Source organism: Pempheris klunzingeri, chromosome 1, assembly GCF_042242105.1.
Source record: "Pempheris klunzingeri isolate RE-2024b chromosome 1, fPemKlu1.hap1, whole genome shotgun sequence".
Taxonomy (NCBI): Eukaryota; Metazoa; Chordata; class Actinopteri; order Acropomatiformes; family Pempheridae; genus Pempheris; species Pempheris klunzingeri.
The window spans coordinates 8,070,327-8,093,010 of record NC_092012.1 but is presented as its reverse complement, the minus strand read 5'-3'; the positions used below and the strand labels follow the sequence as shown (position 1 = coordinate 8,093,010).

The 22,684-nt window shown below is 42.7% G+C and overlaps 1 protein-coding gene across 1 annotated transcript; it reads left to right on the top strand.

The window, feature by feature from the left end:
• Positions 1–1,055: 1,055 nt before the first annotated feature.
• On the top strand, positions 1,056–20,744 carry LOC139199218 (mothers against decapentaplegic homolog 6-like). The gene is made up of 4 exons (XM_070828259.1): positions 1,056–2,477; positions 4,334–4,387; positions 4,804–4,881; positions 19,788–20,744. The coding sequence occupies exons 1-4, from the start codon at positions 1,736–1,738 to the stop codon at positions 20,429–20,431; spliced, it is 1,518 nt and encodes a 505-aa protein (XP_070684360.1). The 5' UTR covers positions 1,056–1,735; the 3' UTR covers positions 20,432–20,744.
• Positions 20,745–22,684: the final 1,940 nt, after the last annotated feature.

Here is a 22,684-nt window from a genome sequence, read left to right as displayed (position 1 = left end):
GTTCAGCCGTGATCAGTGTGGTTTTCACTGTGATCACCTCACTGCAGGACATTTTCAGTTTGAGCAGAGCAGAGCAGGATGTTGCGTCTTTAAGAGTTAAGAAACTTGAAACCGTTTGCGCAACAAAGCCGCCAAAGTGTCTAGACTGGCACATGATGGCGGGAATCAACCAATGGCTCCAGAGCTTTCCTCTGGGGCCCCGAGAGAGAGAGAGAGAGAGAGAGAGAGAGAGAGAGAGAGAGAGAGAGGGAGAGAGAGAGAAAGAGAGAGAGAGAGAGTCAATATAGACAGAGTTACATAGGAGGCTCAGTGATCTGGATTTCAAAATAAGAGCTCATATTTACGTTAAGTCTGACAGCTGTGTAATAAAATGGATTTTCCCCCCTTTTCTTTTAGATAATTGGTGTTTCTGGCACTAAATATAGGTTGTTAATGAGCAATTAGTTAATTCCAAATAATTGCTGCCACATCAATTAGAGTATTTTAGTCAGAAATCCTACAGCAGTTCAACTGAACATGGAAAAAAAAAAAGTCTCAATATGCAACATATGTCATGAAGAAATTTCTAATAATAAGTGCACAAAGTTATTCTTTCAAGCAAAAAACAATTTTCCCTATAACATTGACAAAAACACATTGACTTTTTCTGACCTTGCGAGGCAGCTGGATTCACTATCACACCAATATCTTCACTGTTCTGTGTGAGGAGCCTCCTGCAGCCTCAGGTCAGGTCTGTCCGGGAAACTTACAGGAAACTTTGAGTTTAAATTCTTCGCTTTACTTGTGTGTTTTTGAGTTTTTAGAGGGCCTTAAGCTTCTATATTTTGGGACATGCATATCAACAAAGGCTTTTGGATTTCAAAAGGAAAAATAACTCAATCTTAAAAGTATCATCGTTTTTTTCAACCAACAGTTAAAGAGGTTTTTACTTTGAAAATCTTAGTCGCGTAAACGTGGTTTAGTCTGCCTGGATTGTCGCTAGTGTGTGTGCAGGAGCGTGTGTGCGTGTGCCTGTGTGTGTTTGCGTGTGTTCGTGTGTGTGTGTGTGCGTCCGAGAAGGACTTGCAGGGGAGTGGAGAGTGGAGTAATTCCAGCTCTCTTTAAAACAACTTCTCAGCACGGAATCCGTCCCGGAGTTTGGCACTGGAGTCCCCGACCATCTCTGCTTTATCCCGGGACTCTGCAGTGGGATTATTGCCTCCACCACTGCGGCAGAAATCACCGGGATTTCACAGTTGCGAGGATTTATTTCGGGGTGAAGGCAGGATTTTACGGATCAAGGGGGTTCGCGGAGCTCAAGGAGAAACTCTGGAAAACTTTTGGATGTATGTTTCTGATGCTCTTTCTGTTCACGTAAACTGATACTGCTCCTGGAGGGGTCTAACTATGCTTTGTGGATTGTGTGCGGGATCTCCAGAGTGTTGGGGAGTTGAAGGCTTTGTGAGAGGGCTGGCAAAAGTTGTGGCTTAATTGAGTTGGCGACAGCAGGTCACTGAGCAGTGACTGTGCGTAGCCTTCTCCTTCCTCAGACGATTAGTGATGTTTAACGCGACGCATGATTAAATATTACTTTCTAATGCTGCGGGAGAGCCAGAAGACGGTGACCACCGGCAGCGCATGCTGTGCGCACCGTGCACAAACCCTCGGTCTTGCGCGACGAGTGTAAATCGATGTGGCATCTCCCGGGACCCGGACGGGACCGACAGGACACATCCAAAACTGTCTAGGTTGTCGTATGTTCAAGTCGAAACGCTCAGGTCTTGTACGGCGACTCTGGAGAAGCCGTCTGGTCACCGAGAGCGACGGGCGGGATGGAAGCAGACGAGGTGAGGGAGGACGGACCGGTCCGTGTGGCAGACACCCAGGAAAGCTCCACAGACACGAGCAGCGGTCGGTGACACACACTGACCCGGCTCCGGGACTCGCAGGAGAGGCTGGAGACCTGACGGAGAGCGCGGAGAGGGAGGAAGAGGAGCAGCCTGACGATGACCGGGGTGCCATGTGCGTCACGGAGCACAGGGGCTCTCGGCGGGGACAGGAGGGCGACAGCAGGACGGTGACGTGTTGTTTGTTTGGGGAATGGGATCTCAGACCTCGGAGCCCTTATTGGGTCCCGAGAAAAGACGGAGGGGGCTCTTGTCAGTGCGCACCGCGGCATGCGGGGCTGGAGGAGGAACTCGCGAGCACTGCTCATGCTTTTTTGAAAAGACTCAAGGAGAGATCTCTGGACGCCTTGGTGAAGGCTGTGGAGACCAAAGGAGGGATATCCAGCGAGTGCGTCATGGTGCCGAGGACGGAGCTGCGGCTCGGTGCTCAGCACATCTCTCAGCAGTATCTCCTGTGTAAGATGTACCGCTGGAGCGACCTGCCGCTGTCAGCCCGGCTCAAAGCGCTGTGCCAGTGCCACAGCTTCGGCGCAGTGGACAGCGCAAAGGTGTGCTGCAACCCCTATCACTACAGCCGCTTATGTGGGCCAGGTAAGGACATCAACACCGGAGGGGAGGGGTGAGGGGGCATCTGGAAAAGACCTTTCAACTTGCAAATCATCAAATATATGAGCAACAACTGGAGATAGCAGTAAATGTATGCAGTCACTGTGTCCTGCTAACTCCCACCACACTCAGGCATCACTAAAATGAAACTTTCACACATCCTCATGGGAGCCCCTCAAGAGCCCCTGGAGGTCCGAAGTCAGGCGCAGAGACTAAACTCAATTCCACACAAGTGAAGTGATTCATGAATTTAATTAGACTTTATAGTCCTTAACGATCAATGTCACATATAAACTGCAGAATAAACCACAGCGCGGAATTAATGTGAATTTCCAACGAATCGGAGTCACTGCTTGAGGCCTGCAGCTCCAGATGAATGTTGCCATTGTTGATCAAAGTGTCAAATAACGCCACAACCATGAACTTATTTATTTTTCTTCATTTATTACCGATGAAGTCATCTTACGTTTACAGTCCTGTTAACTGATTGCAATTAAAAGTTCAAAATGCAACCCTGAAACCCCCTGAGAATAAATGTCACTGACACTCTTCTCGTGTTTTATTGCCTACCCTACAGTTTTATAATATTTTCATAACTCAGCTTTTGCTTCAACCATTAGGGCTGCTTTGATTTCCTCTCCACATTCCAAACACATTACACACTTATTTAAATTTGCGCAAAAAACGTTGCTGCTTCCCACATCATCCAATTGAAGGTCGCTCTCAAGTTGCACTTAGGCTCTTTTTTCTCTGACAAGGAGGTCCTCCTCTTGTTATTTAGGTGAAGGAGTGCCGATAATATACAGTTTGCATAGCGCTGGCGCCAGACTGACTCGCTGGGTATCTGACTGACTGAGGACTCCGGCAATTACTGGCTCTGCTCTTAAAGGGGCCGCAGCCACAAACCCATGTCCACTTTGGACTGAAGGGACTATCCCAGCAGCAGCAGCAGCAGCAGCAGCACTGCAGCACTGCTTAGTTTACAGTCCTGCTTTTCACAGAGAAGTCATCCTATGAGTGAGTGAATTACAGTATCTCAGCTGACACTTGACATGAGGGTTTAAGATAAGCGGAGGATAAAACAGAGCGGCCCAGTGCACATCTCTTAAAAAGCAAAGATTCTGTGTCTGGGATGAAATACTTGCAGGTTGAGTTCTGATGTTGAACTATACATTGCAAGTTCAAATAAACAAATAGATACGTTTACACACATTAGGTGTAAGGACGGATGGTCTTTTGATGCACAAACCTAAATAATGAACATATTATTTCACAAATAATCACTACAATGTATGGAGCCTTATGTGATCTCTGTGTGCACAGTTATATTCAGGTACGCAGTCTCGAGATCACTATTATCTATAGAAACATGTCAGTTTAATGGTCTACCTGATAAGGGAAGACCGAAGATGAAAACCATTTAACATTTTTATGGTCATTACATGATGGTTTAAGGGCTTCAGCTTTTAGTAAAATGTCCCAGAGTTCTTCTTAATGGACGATTAGCAGAAACCCGAGCTGTGTTTTAGGAAGGAAACCATTTTTGTGGCAGATTTTATTTAATAACAGATTTATTTTTTGTAATGCTGCTATTGTCTGAGAAATTTTCACCACTGCATGTGTGAGCTGGGCCCTGAAACAATGAATAAAACATGAACACACTATTTGTAAGCATTTCACATGGTAAAATCAGCTGGTAGTGCTGGTGTATGACACTTTATTTTTTTTAAATGTATTATTCCAAGCAATGAATACTATTTGAGGCATGATAAGTTCAGCAGGTTTTTTTTTTTAGGATTAAGACCACACAGCCTTTAACTTCATTTTTGTTGTATTTCCAGAATCACCTCCTCCCCCGTACTCTCTGTCCCGTTCAGATGAACACAAGCCACTGGGTGAGTTTGGAAAAAATGGCCACCACATCACAAACCAATAAACCTCAGAGAAGGTGTCGTCACCATCACAGTTTTGGAAACACACAGATTATTCTTGAAGAACTGCTTGTGTTGAAAGTGACACAGAGGTAGTCGGGCTTTACCTGCGGTGCTCATCTTCCCTTTTGTTGAGCATGACATCTAGAGTTTATAACAGGGAGGCAGAGCGCTGTATGGTTAGTGACTGTGGCAAAAATAGCTGAACTTTTTTACTACCAACAACCCAGAAGCCAAAAATATTCCCAATTATATAAAATAAAAAAACAGCATCACATTGAAGAGGCTGTAACCAGTGAATATTCAGGCATTTTTACTGGATGAATGACTTAAATCATTAATCAATTGCCTATGTTTTGTGCTTTTCCTGCATTTCTCAGACTCATCTCTGTCTTACACTGAAACCGTGCCTGCCCTCCCGTCCAGTCCGCCTCACATTACGCCAAGAGACTACACAGGTGAGTAACTTGCATCACTGCTGCAGAAGTACGTGAACACTGTGACCAGGCAGATGTTTGTTGCAGCAGCGTCTGAAGTTGAAAGTCGACTTGTGTTCCTGAAGGGGGAACTTTGCCCCACAAATAAGTTTGGAAGCACAAAAGGAAAAAAAAATGTTTGCATGACTGTGCGTGCATTTGCAGACGCACACACTTGTGCATGCAAACACACTCAGCATGTGTCCTCCCTGTCTGTTTACATAAAAGGGTAAATTACATTTACTGGTGTTATTATGTTGTGCTTTCCTTCCTTTTTTCAAAGGCTGTTAAGACAACTCAAAACTCCCCTGCATAAAGCTTCTATTGTCAGAGAGGCATGGAGGGCTCGGTGGGGGTCTGGGGTCTCTCACTATCTAGATGCCACAGCAGTGTAGCCTTTCTGTCTCTCTTTCCCTGTCTCTCTCTCCCTGCGCTTTCTCCACAGCAAAATATTTCACTGGGATGAAGCTGCAATAAGATCCCCATGCATACTCCCAATCCCCTTTGCCTCTAGAACCACCCATCCCCCTCTTTCCCTCTTTCTTCCCTCAAATCCCTCCATTCCTCTCGGCAATTGAGCAGTGGAAAGAGGCTGGCATTTTGGGGGCGGGGGAGCCGAGCGGCTCTGATGAGGCAGAGGTGTAGAGTTTTGTGTGTGCGTGTGTGTATGTGTGGACAGGGTGGGGGCTGAGGGCTGCGTTTGGACAGGAAACAGCCCCCTCTAGATGATGAAACTGGAGCTTTATTTGTTTACGTGCTGGGGTCGGGCGGAGAGGTCCTTGTAGCGTTAGAAGAAACCCACAAACCCACTCGATCAAGCCTCCCAAGGCTCACTCATGGACGGTGTTGAAAGGTGAATGGGCACGTATGAAGTCTATGTAGTGTTGTCACGGCACCATGTACCTGTCTGAGGAGCCAGCAGCACCCAAGACTGTCTTGGGTTTGTTTGTGTGTTGTGCCCAGAAATGAACTTTTTGTTCAAAGTTTTTGTCAGATTTAAACCTTGATATACATGCCAGCTTTCGTCTCCCCCTTCTGGCACTGGGAGAATAATTACACAAACACTGTCGATGCGTGCTCATGACTTATGCCAATTTTACGAGTTTTATGTATTTCAACAGCTATTATGAGTTTATTTTGTATCTGGAGCATCAGAAACTTTCTTGGACGCTTCTTAAATTTTTCCGCTGTACTAGTTGCTATAGCTTACCTCGTAGCTACAGTTGCTCCCTCCTTAAGTTCTGGCAAACCAATCACTGCCAGTTGACGTGAAGTGCATCACTACTGGATGCACACTACGCATCACCAGCATGGGAATGTGGACAGAGACTCTGGCTATTTAAAACTCCTCATAGGTTTAATCAGAATTCAGTGAACTCGTTTGAGGGCGTGAATGTAACGGGCATTCATTTACATGTAAAAGTCCTGCACAGCAGCTTTAAAGTTCATTGAGTTGGTATGTATGTTTTCTATGTTTTGGGGCAGGGCCATAGCCAACATGTAAGAGATACTGAGGGCACGAGTCCCCCTAATCTTCAACTACTTGGATTATATTTTCTGGGCCTTTTATTTCCCAGAATTAAGGTCTAAATGCTGTTTCAGAGCCTCTTTACACTGTCAGGACTACAATTCTGGGGGATAAACGCTGAAGCCTCTATCTATTTTTAATTTTGTTGCCTTAGGAGTAGCCAAATTGAATACATTGAGTCTAAAAAGTCTCCATGACGTCAGTGTCCACAATGGTAGATATATGGCACTGTGTAGAGGGGTTTTGTGTCAACCAGAGTCTTGAGATGAATAATAAATATGTGTTTTTAATACACATATTTACACTATTTCTTTCCTTGCATGTATCCACCATTACTCACTGAAGAGTTCAAATGGGCCAAATGTCTATTCAAAAGTTGATTTACCTCCATAGGCAAAACAAGAACAAAAGGTGTTGTTTTTGGAAGCTGCGTTCAAAAATCATCCAAAGAAGCTTTTAGGCTGTGATTTTGAGCCGTCTCCAAGCTGAACAGTGAGTGAGGGCACCTCCTATTGTCTGCCTGGTGAAATGAGTGGAAACAGATCAGTTTTCTTACAAGATGTGGTGTGTGTAGTGTTTGGGTGTGTGTGTGTGTGTGTGTGTGGTCTCTGATCCCCTGCCCCCCACACCACACTGCTGGAGCCGAGAACTGGAGCTCAGGCCAAGAGCATGCGGAGGAAAGAGAAGTGGCTCAACAGCAGTAGCCAAAAAATCTGCATGTAGCTTTTGTTGTTAACTTTAACAGGTTATAAGACTCCTCCTTTGAGCTAAAGCTGGTATGATAACAGGAAATAAGCTGAACATGAATTTTGTATCAAAGAATTGCGTGCAGCTTTAAAAAGCCCTTCATGTTGGTGAGATCTTTCAAGAGTGTAAGTGAACCTTTTTTGCGCAGGTGATCCCCTGGCATATCATCTAAAGCCTGTGATGTTTTCTTTAGAACAAATGCAACCATTGAACATGTCCTCCGCCACTTCAGCATCTTTTTTTTATTCCTTTTAAACCAACTATGTACCCTAGCTTTAAGGGAAAAAAAGGCTGCAGCAGGGTGTGGTCCATACATACCTTTGCCCTGGCCTCTTTTATCATTCAATCAGTTAACGTTCCCTTTAAACCGCAGCAAACAGCCCCGCTTTGAAGAGGAAAATGTCTACTGGAAGTTTAGTAGGCTTATATCTACTTGGACCATCCCTGTGTGACGCCAACAAAACATATCATTCAGCTGCTTATTATCAGTGTGTGTGTGTGCATGTATGTGCGTGTGTGTGTGCGTGCATATGTGAATGTGTGTGGGTGTGTGTGTGTGTGTGTGTGTCAGAGAGAGAGAAAGGGAGGAATTTCTGTCTGACTCAGTGATAAGATCGTCTCAGAGTACTCACATAGGGGTTCTATCAGGACAAAACACACACACACACACACACACACACGTATAAACACACATCCACCAATCACGCGATTTGGTGGAAGGGAGGCAAAGCTCTGCTTTTTTCTCTCTATAATTGACGTATAACTAAAAGCTACATGTCTGCTATATAGTGCATAGCACATATTGTGTTTCCTTTTCTCCCTTCACATTATTTCATACTTTCTGCATGATAGTCCTTTCCCATCGTGATATTCAATGATAATTTACCAATATCACATAAACTTATCATCAGGATCAAGGTTTGCCATAACGCAAAAGTTGTGACTGTGTTTGTATCTTTAGCCATTTGGTTTTCATTCAGCACAACCAACCAGTCAAAATAAACGTATATAAAAGAGAACCTCAAGTTCAAGTTCATGGCAGGACACCTTTAAAATCAGTTCCCATCAGCCTCAGCTGCACTTTGAGATTATAGCTGAATATAAAATGATTGATATGAATAAAATGATACACATTACAATGTCAAACAAACATGCTAACTGTTAACATGCTGCATGCTACGCTAACATCATTTCATTTGCATACTAATATGCTGATTAGCATACTAATATGCTGATGATAAAGTGCTAAGCCTCACTATGTTAACATCGAATATTGTTGACTTGGATGTTAACACACATGTAGGCATTTTAGCAGTTCAGCTCAAAGCTGAGTCGACCCACACGAGACCGACAAAGTACAGTTTAGTCTGATGAAGTTTCTGAGTCTGACAAGCTGAGTCTGATGTCTCATTCAAGCCATGTCAGCAGAATGTGAAGAAACTTAAAATTAGGTGTTGTTAGGACTTGGTTGGGTTCCCTGTATTGACCTGTCCGTGAATCAATTTTCATCGTGTATCATATTAAAAGCTCTTCATTTGCAGGTTAAATCACATGAAAAGAAACTGGGTAGGTCATAGCTGATTTCAGCCCGACGGACATTGGATTTTATTGTTGTGTTGTTGACACATCCTTAGTTCTTTCCGCCAAGTAGAAGATATTATACGTATCAGAATCTCCCTCTTGCAATTAAAACTACTAGAGGGCTGACATTAATGGTGGTTCCCCTGCAACTGCTCATATTTGCAATCTGTGTGCAAAAAGTTTCAAATTGATTCTGATATGATGTAAAAATTCACACACAATGCCTTAAAATGACCATTGTACATTGAATAAACCCTTTTTGTTTACTTTCCTCCGTCACACATGCAGGCGATATTTTACATTTATGGTAGGCTTCCAACTAAGAGGAAGTTGTGTCCTACACACTACTACTGCCTTTCAGTAGTAGTAGCATTTAAGTGTGCACTTGTTTTTCACAGCACTGTCAAGTATACATTATTTCATTTTAAGAGATTGAGAGTCTAGAAGGACAATACCACAGAGTCCTTGTCAGCTTTGACCACATGACGTCATTGTACTTGTCAAACATTTGTCCACCTTGTTGTCATTAGTCTGTGGCTTTTGAACATGTGGAAACAAGTAAAGCAATGATACTTAGTGGACATTAGTATGGCCTTGATGCACTGAAGTGAGACAAGAAGACTGCTCCCTCTCTGCCCTCGGTAATCATATTTTGGTGGCTTGTTTGCTTAAGCAGAGCAAGGTATCAACCAAACATCCTGTCTCAAAGCCCTGTCTGCACTCGCTGCAGCATTAACCCCATGAATTGGCCCTTTGACTGATGGGGCACGGCCCAGGAATGTTGGGAAATTGGGAAGGTGAGGGGGAGTAGGGTCTCGGAGTGAAAGAGTTGGGAGGGAGATGAGGGGGTCTGACTCTGGAGAGTGACATCTGATACATGTTTGAACATATCACCGTTAATACTTAAGAAACACGGAGCTGGGCAGACATTCTTGGAGGTTTGGGAGACTTTTTTTTTAAGAGTTTGACTGCACCGCGCTGTTTTGCTGTTTTAGCGAGTTTAGCTCAGAAAGTGTGAAGCTTCCCAGGTCAGTCCAGGTTGGCATAATAGGACGTGTTTTTGGAAATCATTAACTGAGGATCTACGCATCTCAAGTCACAGAAGCATGCACATTAATTGAGACACCTTTGTAAAAGTAGAATTAATTTCAATAGGTTGTGCAAATCTTTAAATATAAAAATAGTACACCCACGTTATAATGCACTCAGTGAGAATCTATCCGTCTAAGTCTGGACGGGTCCTCTCAGTGACCTGAACCTCCAGCCTGTTTGCTGGCACGCGTACAACACTTGCTCTTATGCCTGACTGAGACACATTAGACTATGGAATTCAACATCAAGTGCTGGCCCATTAACCATTTGCCATTTCCTCAAATATTTTCCATCACGGCTCTTTTTTGTTTTTTTTTCACCACAAGCAGCTGAGGACGCAGTGCACGACTCACTCAGAGCTCTTTTATGTCAGTTTGGTCATTTCTCTCTGAAGTCCTTTAGTTTTTTTTTTTTTCACATTTTAGGCTTGAATGGCAGAATGCTTAGACTATGATTTAAACTGCTACCAGTTAGATTTATATACAACTAATTTAATAGTCTAATCTAATACAACAGTCACTGTGTTTTGAAGGACAAGTTATTCCCACCAGATCAACATAATGATGAAATGTTGTTAATTAAAGTATATGGAAAGTGGCAGAAATGTTTCCACTGTATTTAATTTGCTTTCTCCCAAAATATTTAATCTTATAATACACCATCCACTCGTAATAGCAACAGCTTTATTAAACTTTTTATGGTTATGTTTAGGGAATGGCGACACTTGGTTAAGGTTTTAGGAAAGATTCTGGTTTAACACAGAAACAGTCAAATCAATGTGATTATCAACCAAAACCACATCCTCCTCCTAACATTAACCAGTGTTTTTGTTGCCTAAATCAAACCACAGACAGTGCTCAGGATACAAGCCCAAATTTGTGGTGTCAAAGTCCTGCTCTTTACATTAAACACACACGACACTCAAAATAGCATTGCTTGTAAACATAATCCAGACAGAGATGTTTGGCACCATGTCATTGGAAAAACATTTTTTGTACTGTAGAAAGACGTTATCTGAAAAATCACAGCAACAGTGGAACAAATGGAGTCGTTTAACCTCCAAGACTTTAATTCTGAAATATCTGTCAGTGAAGATGCATATGATGTTGAGAAGAAAAAAAACGTTTTGTGGGTGAATGTAGCTTGAAGATGGCCCCAAACAGTCAACACACACACACACACACCTCTAAAATAGATATATTTATTTAGCGTCTGATCTGTCTTGGTAGATGCATCCTGTTCAGTATGCAGCCTGATATAAATGTGTTTACAGGCTCGGAGGAGCAGAAATGTTTCAGACATTTTCAGGCGTTTCATTATGAGTGACACTGAATCAACAGACCTTGACCTCTGCAAGTTTCGGAAGTGTTATGCATCAGATGCAACACTGACAATAAAGTAGGGATGTGACATTGTGCCATATAACAGTATTGTTTTTATCAACTTTGCTCCTTTTTTTTACACTATCAACTTTTCCTTCTGTTTTACTCCACTTTTATCGTTCTCTGTCTTAGTGCTAATTTTACCTCTGCTTGTTGTACACACATTTTCGCTCTCTGTCAGCCTCTTATCCTCTCTCTTTCTGTCTTTGCAACTCTTATTCTCGCCCCCTCTGCTTCGGTCCATGTTGTCAGGCCATCACAATTTAAAATAAGGTTTAAATTACAGGACTGGCTGTGGCTTTCCGTTGTTCCCTCAGAGTTTTTGCCAACCCGCAATTTGGCTTTTAATGGAATCCTGCCATGCTGCTGAACCTAAAGATTCTTTGCAGATGTCGACAGGCTCTGACTCTATGAAATGTAGGAAACTGTCGCCTGTGCTCTCAGCTCTGAATGCACTGCTGAGTTAAGACTGAAGTATATTTGAGGGAAGCTACATTTTCAAGAGATTTCAGGCGATGTAGCTGCCTGCTGTTAGTGAGAACAATTGTGTCTGTGTGTTTGTGCTAAGCATTCACCCGTGATATTGGAAACTACAGAGACAGGAAAACACATACAGTGTTCAGGCTTCACTATCAGACTTTGATCAGGAATGTATGGCCATGTATATATACACACTCAGAGAGACACAGACACACCCATCTTTTACACACAGAAGAGTGTTTGAGCTTTCAGTAACCACTGGCCATTGTTCAGTTCTTTCTTTGAAACTTCCAACTCATGTGCATCATAGATTACAGCCATGTTTTCAGTAGTTTCAGTAGTTAGTTTAAATGGTACTGTATTGTGTATAATGTACAGTAGTTATCTATTAACTCCCATATTAGCATTTCTAAATGCTCAGGCAGAACACAAGATGATTGGAAGGTGCAAGAATAATTCACATTTTGGGAAAAATTTATGTGGGTTCACACTGAAATGGTCTTCGAAGTTGTCTGCATTTGACCAAATGATGGTTCCAGTGGCAAAATATTTGTGATTAACACCAGAGAAACAAACAGTCCTGTTTGTCATGTGATTCTGACCAACTGACCAATCTCAGTTCAAATTATCTCAGTGGCTAAAATGCCTTATGAACAAGACAACAGTCATCATGACAGGTCTTTAAAAATGAAAGGTCTGTTCAAAGTGTTTAAATTGCACACAGCTTCACAGGTAAAGCTGCACTAATCAGTATTTCTGATGAATTGATGAAGTGTTTCCATTTGTTATTACTAAGGTAGATCTACTAAATGATTTGCAGTCCTTGTCTCACCCCATGACTGTGTGAGTTATGTATAGTGATTGTGCATTGTATTGTCAGTCCCCGGTCGTGCATTTCCACGCCAGTTCGTCTACACTGGAGTTTCACATTCAGATAATTCTCTCAAATTAAGTTTTAGAAGGAATTTCATAATTCCTTCTTCCTAGTGGAACAAATGGATCTATTCCACCAATAAATGTGTGTTATTATGTTGTGAGGAGTGAAGGCCATATAGTCGGACCACGTGAGGCTCAATGAGAGACTTGTCAACTTGACCCCTGTGACTGGCTGAGCGGGGGGAGGAAGTGTCGAGGAAGAGGGCCTGTCCAGGAATGTGTTGGGAGGGGAGGCTTGTCAACGACACAGCTCTGCTTCTCTATAACTGCTTTTGTCTCTCTATTCAGATTTAAGTCATCTTTCTTTAAGTCGTTTGTGCAAAACTAAAGGCCAGTTATTCTTAAAGCTAAAATATACCATCTTTCTTCATGAAGCTAAGTCATGCCTGATTGCGGTGTAATGATACCTGTGTGTGTGTCTCTGGTGCCTCTGTAGGTACAGACGGAGTCGTACTTTCTACACCTCTTGAAAAGTGCAACTGTCAGTGTAATGTATAGGGGCTGTACAGACACCACATGAACTGGGCTTTGGCTGCTGTGTTTGTTTATGGTGACGAGAACACAGAGCAGGCTTTAGAAAGGACTAACGTCCTCCTTATCAAAAATGGTCAACAGATTAGCTCATCATCATCTAGCAAAGCGGTCTCCAGTGCAAACTTTCTCTTTGAAGTGATTGTTTTGCCCACTCTCTGTCACAATTTAAGGATTTGACCCTGATTACATCACTATAACAGTGGTGCTCCAGCAGTGAAGAGATGGAGCCTATGCAGAACAATAAATCACTTCACGTTGTACCTCCCATGACACCTTAATGCACTGTAGAAGTATAAAATAAGCTTCAGTCCCACCCTCCTCCTGCTTAGTTGGTTAATTTGCACTATAACAGTTGCAAGTGACACTAAACGTGCTTCAATGAAAAGATCAGATCAGCTCAGGACCCCCCAAAATGACAAAGAATCAAATCAGCCAGTCAATGTTGTTTATTCAGATTAATTGTTTTATCCAGTTTTTTATATCAAAGAAGTGGCAGCACCATCCAAAAACATACAGTAAGTTTTAGCTGCTCATTAAGCTGAGCCTTGCAGTTCATTGTCACTGCTTATTTATTGTTTAGCTTCAATTTCAAGGGACATTTCACAGTGTGAATTTGCGTGTCTGAGCAGCTCGCGTTATTCCCGCATTCACCTGTGAAAAATGTAGAAATTCTGAACATCCAAATTCCTAATCTCCAGTGGCAAGGTTGTTGTGCAAAGAAAAGGAACCTCACTACATCTACGAGAGCTGTTATCATGTGCTGGAGCCAGTGAGAACAAATCAGAACAACAGCTAAACACCAGCGATGTAAACGTGCCTTTACGCACAGCCAAGAACAATAGGCCTACAGTTTCCCCTGCGGGGGCACTGATTACCTGGCTGGTTTCTTCTCTCACTTTGCTCCCATGAAACGTCTGCCAATGTCTGCCAAAAAAACAGGAATAAATGTCAACAATGGCATCTAATGAATTCAGTATAAGACCTATATGTCATGTGTCAGCTTTCAAGCTGCTAAGAACAACAGACATTAAAAGTTTCACAATTATTCAAGTTAGGAGAATTTCTTTAACTGTAATCTTGAAACTGAAGTGAAAACATCAAAATCACCTAAATTTGGATTTCCAGTGTTTTTGTGTCCGCAATGACAACATGAACTTGATGTCTTGGTGGACTATTTGTGACATGACAGCACAGACTGTCCAGGATGCAATGATGTATGCAAATCCTGACACATTCTTTGGCTGAAGTTGTCTGGCACTTTGAAGTAGCAGCAGAAATGCAGGAAACTGGTTAACTTTCTCTCTTCCTCTTGGAGGAGCTTTCCAAGCCTCCTCCAAACACGTCTTCCTAGGAATTTTACCGGGACACAGTAACTTTCCGGTGGCTCGGTTTGTCCTGCAGGTTCAAGGAATGCGGTCTTCTGTCTGTATGAAATAATAGACTGCTGCTGGAGAATTTTGTTTCGTGTGTTATTTTGCAAGAAGCAGAGCAAGATGTCTAGTTGCACACTGCAGCCGGCTACAGCACAAGATCCACTTTACACTGGAAAAAGAGCAAGAGAGAGAGAGAGAGAGTGTGTGTGTGTATGTGTGTGTGCAAGAATGTGTGTGTGTTTGTGTTTGTGAGCGAGGGCCCCGTTGTGTTCGACTGTAAAGCCCATGTCTGGCGATAACGCAGCCCTCTGATGGCAGAGATAGTCGAGACGCCAGCTTAAATGTGGCTTGCTGGATTGAAGTTGCCCTGTAATGATAGTTGTCTCAAACAACACAGAACCTACCATTTGAGTCCAGGGAGGGGTGTTTTCTCCCCCCTTATTTTGTTATATTTCTACATTTTTAGAGCTTTGAGGGGAAATTTGAGGAAGTTGAATCAAAACAAAGCATCTTAGAGGAGACCGACAACGGTCAGTGGCTGAATCCTATCCTACCCTCTCGTCCCTTTGTCCCCCTTACACGCCTCCCCTCCCTCCCTCTCCCCAACCCACCCACTTCTTTCAGCACAGTGGAAGAGTCTAATAACTGGAGGGGAATCTAATCCTTGGCACTGGATGAAAGACGAGGGTCTCCCTCCCTCCCTCTCTTTCTCACAGTCTCTTTCTCTCTCTTCATTTTTTCCGTGGATGCTGGTTATGCTTGGCAGGTTCTCTCCCTCTCTCCCTCTCATTTTCCCGCTCCCTCTCTCACCCAGTCTCTCTCTCCCTCTCTTTTCTTTCACTCCTCTACTTCCCCCTTTTTCCCCCCAACTTTCTTCCTCTCTGTGCAGGTTTAGGTTAGCAGAAGGAAGCCTTCACTGCTCAGACTGCAGGTACAGAGGAAACAGGGAATTTAAAGGAATAGTTGGGGAAATACGCATATTGGTTTTACATGAGAATTGAATGAGAAGAGTGAGCCTACTTTAATGTTTGTCTGTTACATATGAAGCTATAGTCAGCTATATAGTTAGCTTAGCTTAGCTTAGTTTAGCTTAGCTTAGCATAAAGACTGGAAAAAGGGGTAAACAGCTAGCCTGTCCAAAGGTAAAAATCCACCTTTTACCACCCCAAAGGCTCACTAATTAATATATTGTACCTAGTTTTTTTTAATTTGTACGATATGCTTGTTTTGTGACCACAGTGTGAGTGTCAGGGAACCATCAGAAACTGGTCAGAGCCAATGAATAATTGGCATAACCCCCCCATAAAACCACAAATAGTTGTTTTCACACTTTTTTTTGTTCAGTTTTAATGAATTAGATATAACATGTTAATTGGTGAAGTTTAGATTTGGTACCTTCGGACAGACCCAGGCCAGCTGTTGCTAATCATTATGCTAAGCTAAGCTAACCAGCTGCTGACTGTAGCTTCTTGTTTACCGCACAGGCTGGAGAGTGGTATCAATCTTCTCATCTAACTCTCGGCAAGAAAGTGAAGAAGGGTATTTCCCAAGATGTCAAGCTATTATTTTAATATCTATTCAGTTGTGATGGAAGGAAAAAAAAAACAGAAAAAAGGACAAAGGAAAAACAAGAGGTGCTGTCATTGATTGAAGGTTCGACAGGAAACTTATCATTGACCCCTGAACTTTCACTGTTATTTATCACAGTCCAAAAAGACTTAAGTTGTGGATTATTGTGATTTAATTACAGCAAGTTGCTTGTTTGATATCCCTCCTATCTTCCCACCTTTGTTCAGGCCTTGGGTGAAAAGGTTTACTGGCCGCTTCGATGAGATTGGCACTAAGAGACAGTGATCTTGAAATGAAATAACAATGGCTACTTATCTAATTGGTAAACAGAGCTGTTAAATGGTGGTTGGCTTAAATGCTTGCAGGATTCTGTAATTGCTGCCAGCCCTCGCATACAGATGCAGGCGTGCACATTCACACAGTCGCACACTAATGCACAGTTTTTCAACTTCCTCCGCTCGAACATAAACATACTGATAACCTCCAGTTTGAACCCGCCTTTAAAAATTCCACCGAAGAGGTCGGTTGCACACACGCTCCTTCCTCCTCCTCCCTCCCTCCCTGCTCTCCCTCGTCATTCTCACACACAGGCTCATTATACCTTTGGTTGGATGGTAGCCAGGCCGAGCATGATGACACTAAGGACTGCACCAGAAACATCTTAAACATGACGTGCTGTACCCACTCGCGCAATCAGACTCCAGTGGAAATCACGAATGAGTGTTTTTTACTTCACAGCATATCAGTCAATTTTCAGAGGACTGTGGTCCTAATGTTTTATGTAAAAGTGCACTCTTATTCACATTTAATTGGTTTTTAGACTTTCTGGGCATTAATTGATCCCTCAATGACCCCCAAGGAGGAACATGAATGGCAGAAGACAAAGAAGCAGAAGTGGGCAGTGACACTTGTAGCCAATTGAAATCAAACTCTGCTCTGATAATTAAACACATATACATATAATCTAGCAAGCACTCTTTAGTAAACACTGAATAGCAACTTAAAGATACGAAGTATTGAAGTTTATTGGCGTAACAAGCGTCAACAACAAGACAATTCCGAGTGATTTAGACAAGACAGAAGACATGAAGTCAAGATATAAAAGAAACACAAGAAAATATGAAAAGACTTAAACAGAATAAAAAAAGAGCAAAATAAAATAGAATATAAAAATAAGGTAAAATAGAAGAAGACAGATTCAACAGGAGCGCTGAGAGTTTCTTGCAGAAAGGGTGCACAAAAACTCAATGTTCAGGTTTCTATGGATGCTTTCTTTCTCTCTGTCTGTCTGACTGTTTGCAATATCCCACGAGTGCTATGAAAGCTTAATGCATTAGAAACTTAAAAGCCAGGATTTAATACTGTATTCTGTGCAGCCTTATTCATTATATGATAGAAATTAAAGTATACTATGTCTAAAAAACCCCTAAAAAGTCCCAGTTTGTTTTATGTCTTGGGAATTAATTTGATCGTGAGCTCATAAAGTCTCCCTGTGTTTCCCCAGACATGTTTGTGTTGCCTTATTACAGGGAAGAGCATGGCTTGTAAAAGTGTGTGTGTGTGTGTGTGTGTGTGTGTGAGATAGAGTGAGAGACAGGGAGAGATCCTGCTAGCTGAGCAGCCTGCTCTCTTATTGGTGAGCTGTAAAAACTCCAGACCGCAGGAGTTGCCAGCCTGGAATTCACTAATGACACACGTGGGCCTCAGATGAGAAGTGCAATTTTGTGTGTGTTAGTGTGTTTGTGTGTGTTATAGTCAAACTGTTTGGATCAGAAGGCCTGATTTGTGTGTGTACATGTATTTGTGTGAGGCCCTATCTCATCATCTAGTGTGTGTTGTGTGTGTGTGTGTGCTTGTGTTTGTGTACAAACATTCACACGCACAACTCCTCCTCCTCCTCCTCCTCCTCCTCCTCCTCCTCCTCCTCCTCCCAGCTTCCCGTACGACCGCCACCTCCTCGACCCCATCCCCTGAAATGAAAATGGCCGCTGTGCAAACATAACACACCTAGCCTAATCTCAGTCCCAGTTTCACCAGAAAACAGCTTGTTAACGGGAGAAGGGCCGCAGCCATCCTGGCCCCTGGCGGATGAAGAGGGGGTGCTTGCTGGAATATGAAAGGAATGGGGCCACAGGCACATGGGTCTTTAAATCTTCTGTGTCAATAGAGTCTCTGGAGCAAAATAATGGCATCACTCTGTGTGGGAGTTAATGTGAGCTGATAGCATGAGGGCTGGGGGGTCAAGGGTTCACGGGCTTGCGCTAGGTTGACAGAGAGCTGAATGCTTTCCACCACCACCACCCCCGCCCCTGACCTCCCTCTCCACTGCTCTCTACCTCCTCTTTAACTCCAGACCTGAAGGAGCGTTGCGGAGGGAGATGATGAGGGATGTCAGTGGAGGAAGTGGGCTGTTCAGCGTTGGCAGTTTTAGCCACCTTTTCCAAACATTCAGTTGAGTGACGAATTAAAGGAAAAAACATGAATAAACAAGTGAGGAAACATGGTGGATACAGATGCTTCCATCTATTCCTCAAGTGAGGAGGATCATTGGTGAACACACAGTCATGGCTATTTATTTGTTTATATTATCAATTAGTTTATTTAGGTACTATTACTATACAGAAAAACACTGTAATAGATGCGATGTACTTTATATGCAGCAGCCCCCCGACTGAATATAAACAAGAACTGAGAGCGAAACAACAGTGAGCATTTATTTGATCATCTTTTAATCATATATCATAGCCTCTGCGGCCATTAGCAGATTTTGCAGTGATGAGTTAGACAGTGCTCTCTAAGTGAGAGACTACTTTTTGGAAGAGTGGTGTTTCCTCCCTCCAGTAGAGCTCAGAGACCCAGAGAGAGACAATTTGCGTGGGCTTTTCCTTTATTTCGTTACTCTTGTGTAGGTCTACAGGTTAAAGGTTGTACTGAACTATGCACATCAAGCAGTGGGAGGAATGATTTGTCTTTTGTCACATAAAATTCGAACTTGTTGCTGTAGTGAGCTGTAACATTTGATTGCGTTTGAAGAACGAATGCGGTCGTGGAGGGTGTTTTGAGTGTCGACTAGCATCAGTGGGATCGATACCAAGAACGTCTGATCACATTCTGGGGCCATGAACACTTATAGTGCATGCACTCTTTGCTTCTGTGCTGCTGTTGTGAAGATTCGCCTTGCATAATAAATATTCATTATTCACCAGCATAAATAGCCTTAATGGTCTTAATTAAGTGATTAACATATGATATAGAGAAGCACTTATTTTTTTGCAAAGCATTTGATGGTAATTAAAATGAATAAAGTAGCCTAGTATTGATGCATTTACCTTATGAATCATGACACATCATCTCCACTTCATGTCAGCGTGTTAGCAGCTGTTAATATTAAAAGTGTTGGTGATGATAATGGTGATTCTGGCCTTGGCGTTACTTGGTATTTTTGTGATATTTTCCACCCCTAGTGAAAACACAGAAAGGAATGAGCATCCAAAATGTTTGGCTCTTGCTTTCATAGGAACTTCCTCTCCCATCCTCCCTTCCTCCCCCCCCCTTAACATAACATCATTCTCCTCCCTTCAAGAGGAATCAATCGTACTAGTCGTAAAAAATTAGTGCACTTACCAATGCAAACATTAATTCTTCCCCCTCTTTTCCTCCCCTCAGACACTGGTACCTCCCTCGGTTCCTCGACCTCTGGTGGACATCGCTCTCACTGGTGCAGTGTTGCCTACTGGGAGCAGCGCACACGTGTGGGTCGCCTCTATCCAGCCTACGAGCCCTCGCTCAACATCTTCTATGACCTACCTCAGGGCACGGGCCTCTGCCTCGGCCAGCTCCACGCCAACGCCTACCACAGCCGCCGCGACGACCCGGGCAGCCACGGCACATCTCTTCATGGACATCACAGCCATGGAAGTGGAGGGAATAGCAGCAGCAGCAGCAGCAGCGTGCAACAGATTCGCAGTAAAATCGGCTACGGCATCGTGCTGAGTCGGGAGCCGGACGGAGTATGGGTGTACAATCGCAGCCAGCACCCGGTGTTTGTTCACTCACCCACTCTGGACCCACCCAGTGCTCGAGGGCTGAGTGTGAAGAGGGTGATGCCGGGCTTCTCCCTCAAGGTGTTTGACTATGAGCGCTCCAGCTGGATGGCGGAGCACGGCGTGAAGCCTGAGAGCCAGGAGGGACCCTGGGACCCCCACAGTGTTCGTATCAGTTTTGCTAAAGGATGGGGCCCCTGCTACTCCAGACAGTTCATCACCTCCTGTCCGTGCTGGCTGGAGGTGCTACTCAATAACCACAGATAGCACACACACACACACACAACCACAGACTCTCATGAGGTTTCCCGACCCAGTATCCTTAATGTAATCTACCTAGATTTAATATAAAATTTATATATTATATAAAATATATTATACATGTAAATACTTGAGTCATTTTTACAATGCAATTATTTATGTATAGTGTACCGTGTATATGGACAAAATAAAAAAGGAACAAGAATATGCACTTTTGATTCTATATATGCATTACAGTTTCTCAGTGTCATTTTGCAAAATATAAACTGTAAAAAATAAGACAAACCTGGTTTATGTTCTCATGACTTAGCATTTCCATCAAAAAGTATGCCACAAACACATTGTCAATAAAGTATTTGTATTAAATGAAGGTTTCTGTGTTGGTCTTAAGTGCTTCTTAAGCTTAGCTATGTGTTAGTTGGACTTGTTATTGACATGCAGAGCCATGACCAAGCACCTGGTTACTAAGAGCATCCATTAATAACATCTTCATCGACACTAAGACAAACACTTTGCCACCTTTGCTACCTTTGGACAGATCCAGGCTAGCTGTTTCCCCCTGTTCCCAGTCTTTATGCTAAGCTATGCTAACTGTCTCTTAGCTGTGGCTTCATATTAAATGGACAGATATGCACATAGTATGAGCTGCTCTGACATTCAGGTCTTAAAGCGGTTTGGAAGGAAAACAAATTTCTGGTAGAGTGGAGAGGGCTAATATTTAATTTTCTATTAACTTAACACTAAATATCCAAACATCTAACATCAAAAAAGTGTTTGCATACCATATTTCCACCCCACAGCTCGTTAAATGACACAGCTTAAAGATCTTTTATATACCTAAAGGTGAAATGTTTATTTCAATTTGTTATTTTTAGTTTTATGAGACGAAATTTTGGCTGTGACCAAATAATGTAGGTCAAAGGCTCAGCTCTCTTCATCTTTTCAGCATCACGCCTCTAACAAAGCCATGTCCACTGCAACGCTGCAATCACCCTTTTCTATAATAGTGAATGAAAGAACATAAACATGACATTAGACTTCTTTTCAGTAATGGCACACGGCTAAATAGAGGTTGTAAAAACCAGTTCCTACAGTACGCCACAAAGTAAATGAAAGACACAGTTACTGTGTGGAATATAATTAAAGCACAACACAGCCTGATCATGTGCAATAAATCTAATGTTGTGGTTGTACAATCAAATGGTAAAAGCCGACATCGTTTTGTCAAGTAAGACTCAGCTATGGGTCACATGATGACATCTGAGCCAGCTGAGGAAGACTGTGAGATGCAATTAAAAGCTCTGGAAAACTACTAAATGGGCCTTTGAGCTTCTCTACAAAAAGTCAAAAATAAACTTTCATGCTCAGATGTTTTGCTCTTTGTACTTGTATTTATGCAAAAGGATTACACTGCATACTTTCTTTTTAGAAAAGTGTTCAAACTGTATAAATTATAATCAAGCTTTTTGGCATTAAGGTACCAGTGGCAATGGAAAACAGTGAAAGGCGTCATAGTGCCAGTGGTGAGAAAATAAAGTGCATAACTGAGAGATTACACAACAAACCACCGCAGAGCACTCAGGCCCAAACCGACGCTGGTAAGGAGAAAGTTCTGTGTTTATAGCATAATGGCATCCTGTTTGAGTCTTTCAACAACACAATTATTTATGGAAACTTATATTTGAGCAAGAGGTTGAAGAGCAAGAACAGTGAGATGAAAAAGAAATGTTAGCAGTTAAAAAGCTATAACCATTCCAGAGACGTGTGTTTATGAAGCAGCAGCGGCACCTCGCTCAGCTCAGGCAGCCAGGCATTTTTGTTTTGACCCTGAACCTCTGCAGGCTCCTTGCTGAAACCTGTAATTAACTTTAGCTGTAAAAGTAAAGAGCAGTTGATTACAAAGTCGCAGCGATCCTCAGGAAAAATGAAGCTCTTGGCTTGCAGTCTGAGTACACAAAAAACACATTTGTGCGCTGGAACTACAGTATGTTAGCTTTTAAACTCTTATTTGTACATTGCAACATTCAAAACTGAATAAAACCTTTTATTAAAGCTCTGGGTATTCCCATGCACCCCCCAAAAATTCCAATGTATATTCCAGTCAAGTCTCCTCTCTGCTTTTCCAGGCAAAGTGTGGGATTTGTGGTTAGGATACAATGGAAGGATTCAGAGGAGGGACTGGGGTGGGAGAGTTGCTGCTGGCAGAACTAGTCCAAAAACTTACCATGTTTCTCTTCAATCTCTTTTTTGGTTTTCTCA

What these genes read in the sequence shown, in the direction of transcription:
- LOC139199218 (XM_070828259.1), top strand. Translation starts at nt 1,736, where the DNA reads ATGTTCAAGTCGAAACGCTCAGGTCTTGTACGGCGACTCTGGAGAAGC. An exon ending in AGATGAACACAAGCCACTGG is followed by an intron (nt 4,388 to 4,803) that starts GTGAGTTTGGAA and finishes TGCATTTCTCAG; the next exon opens with ACTCATCTCTGTCTTACACT. An exon ending in TACGCCAAGAGACTACACAG is followed by an intron (nt 4,882 to 19,787) that starts GTGAGTAACTTG and finishes TCCTCCCCTCAG; the next exon opens with ACACTGGTACCTCCCTCGGT.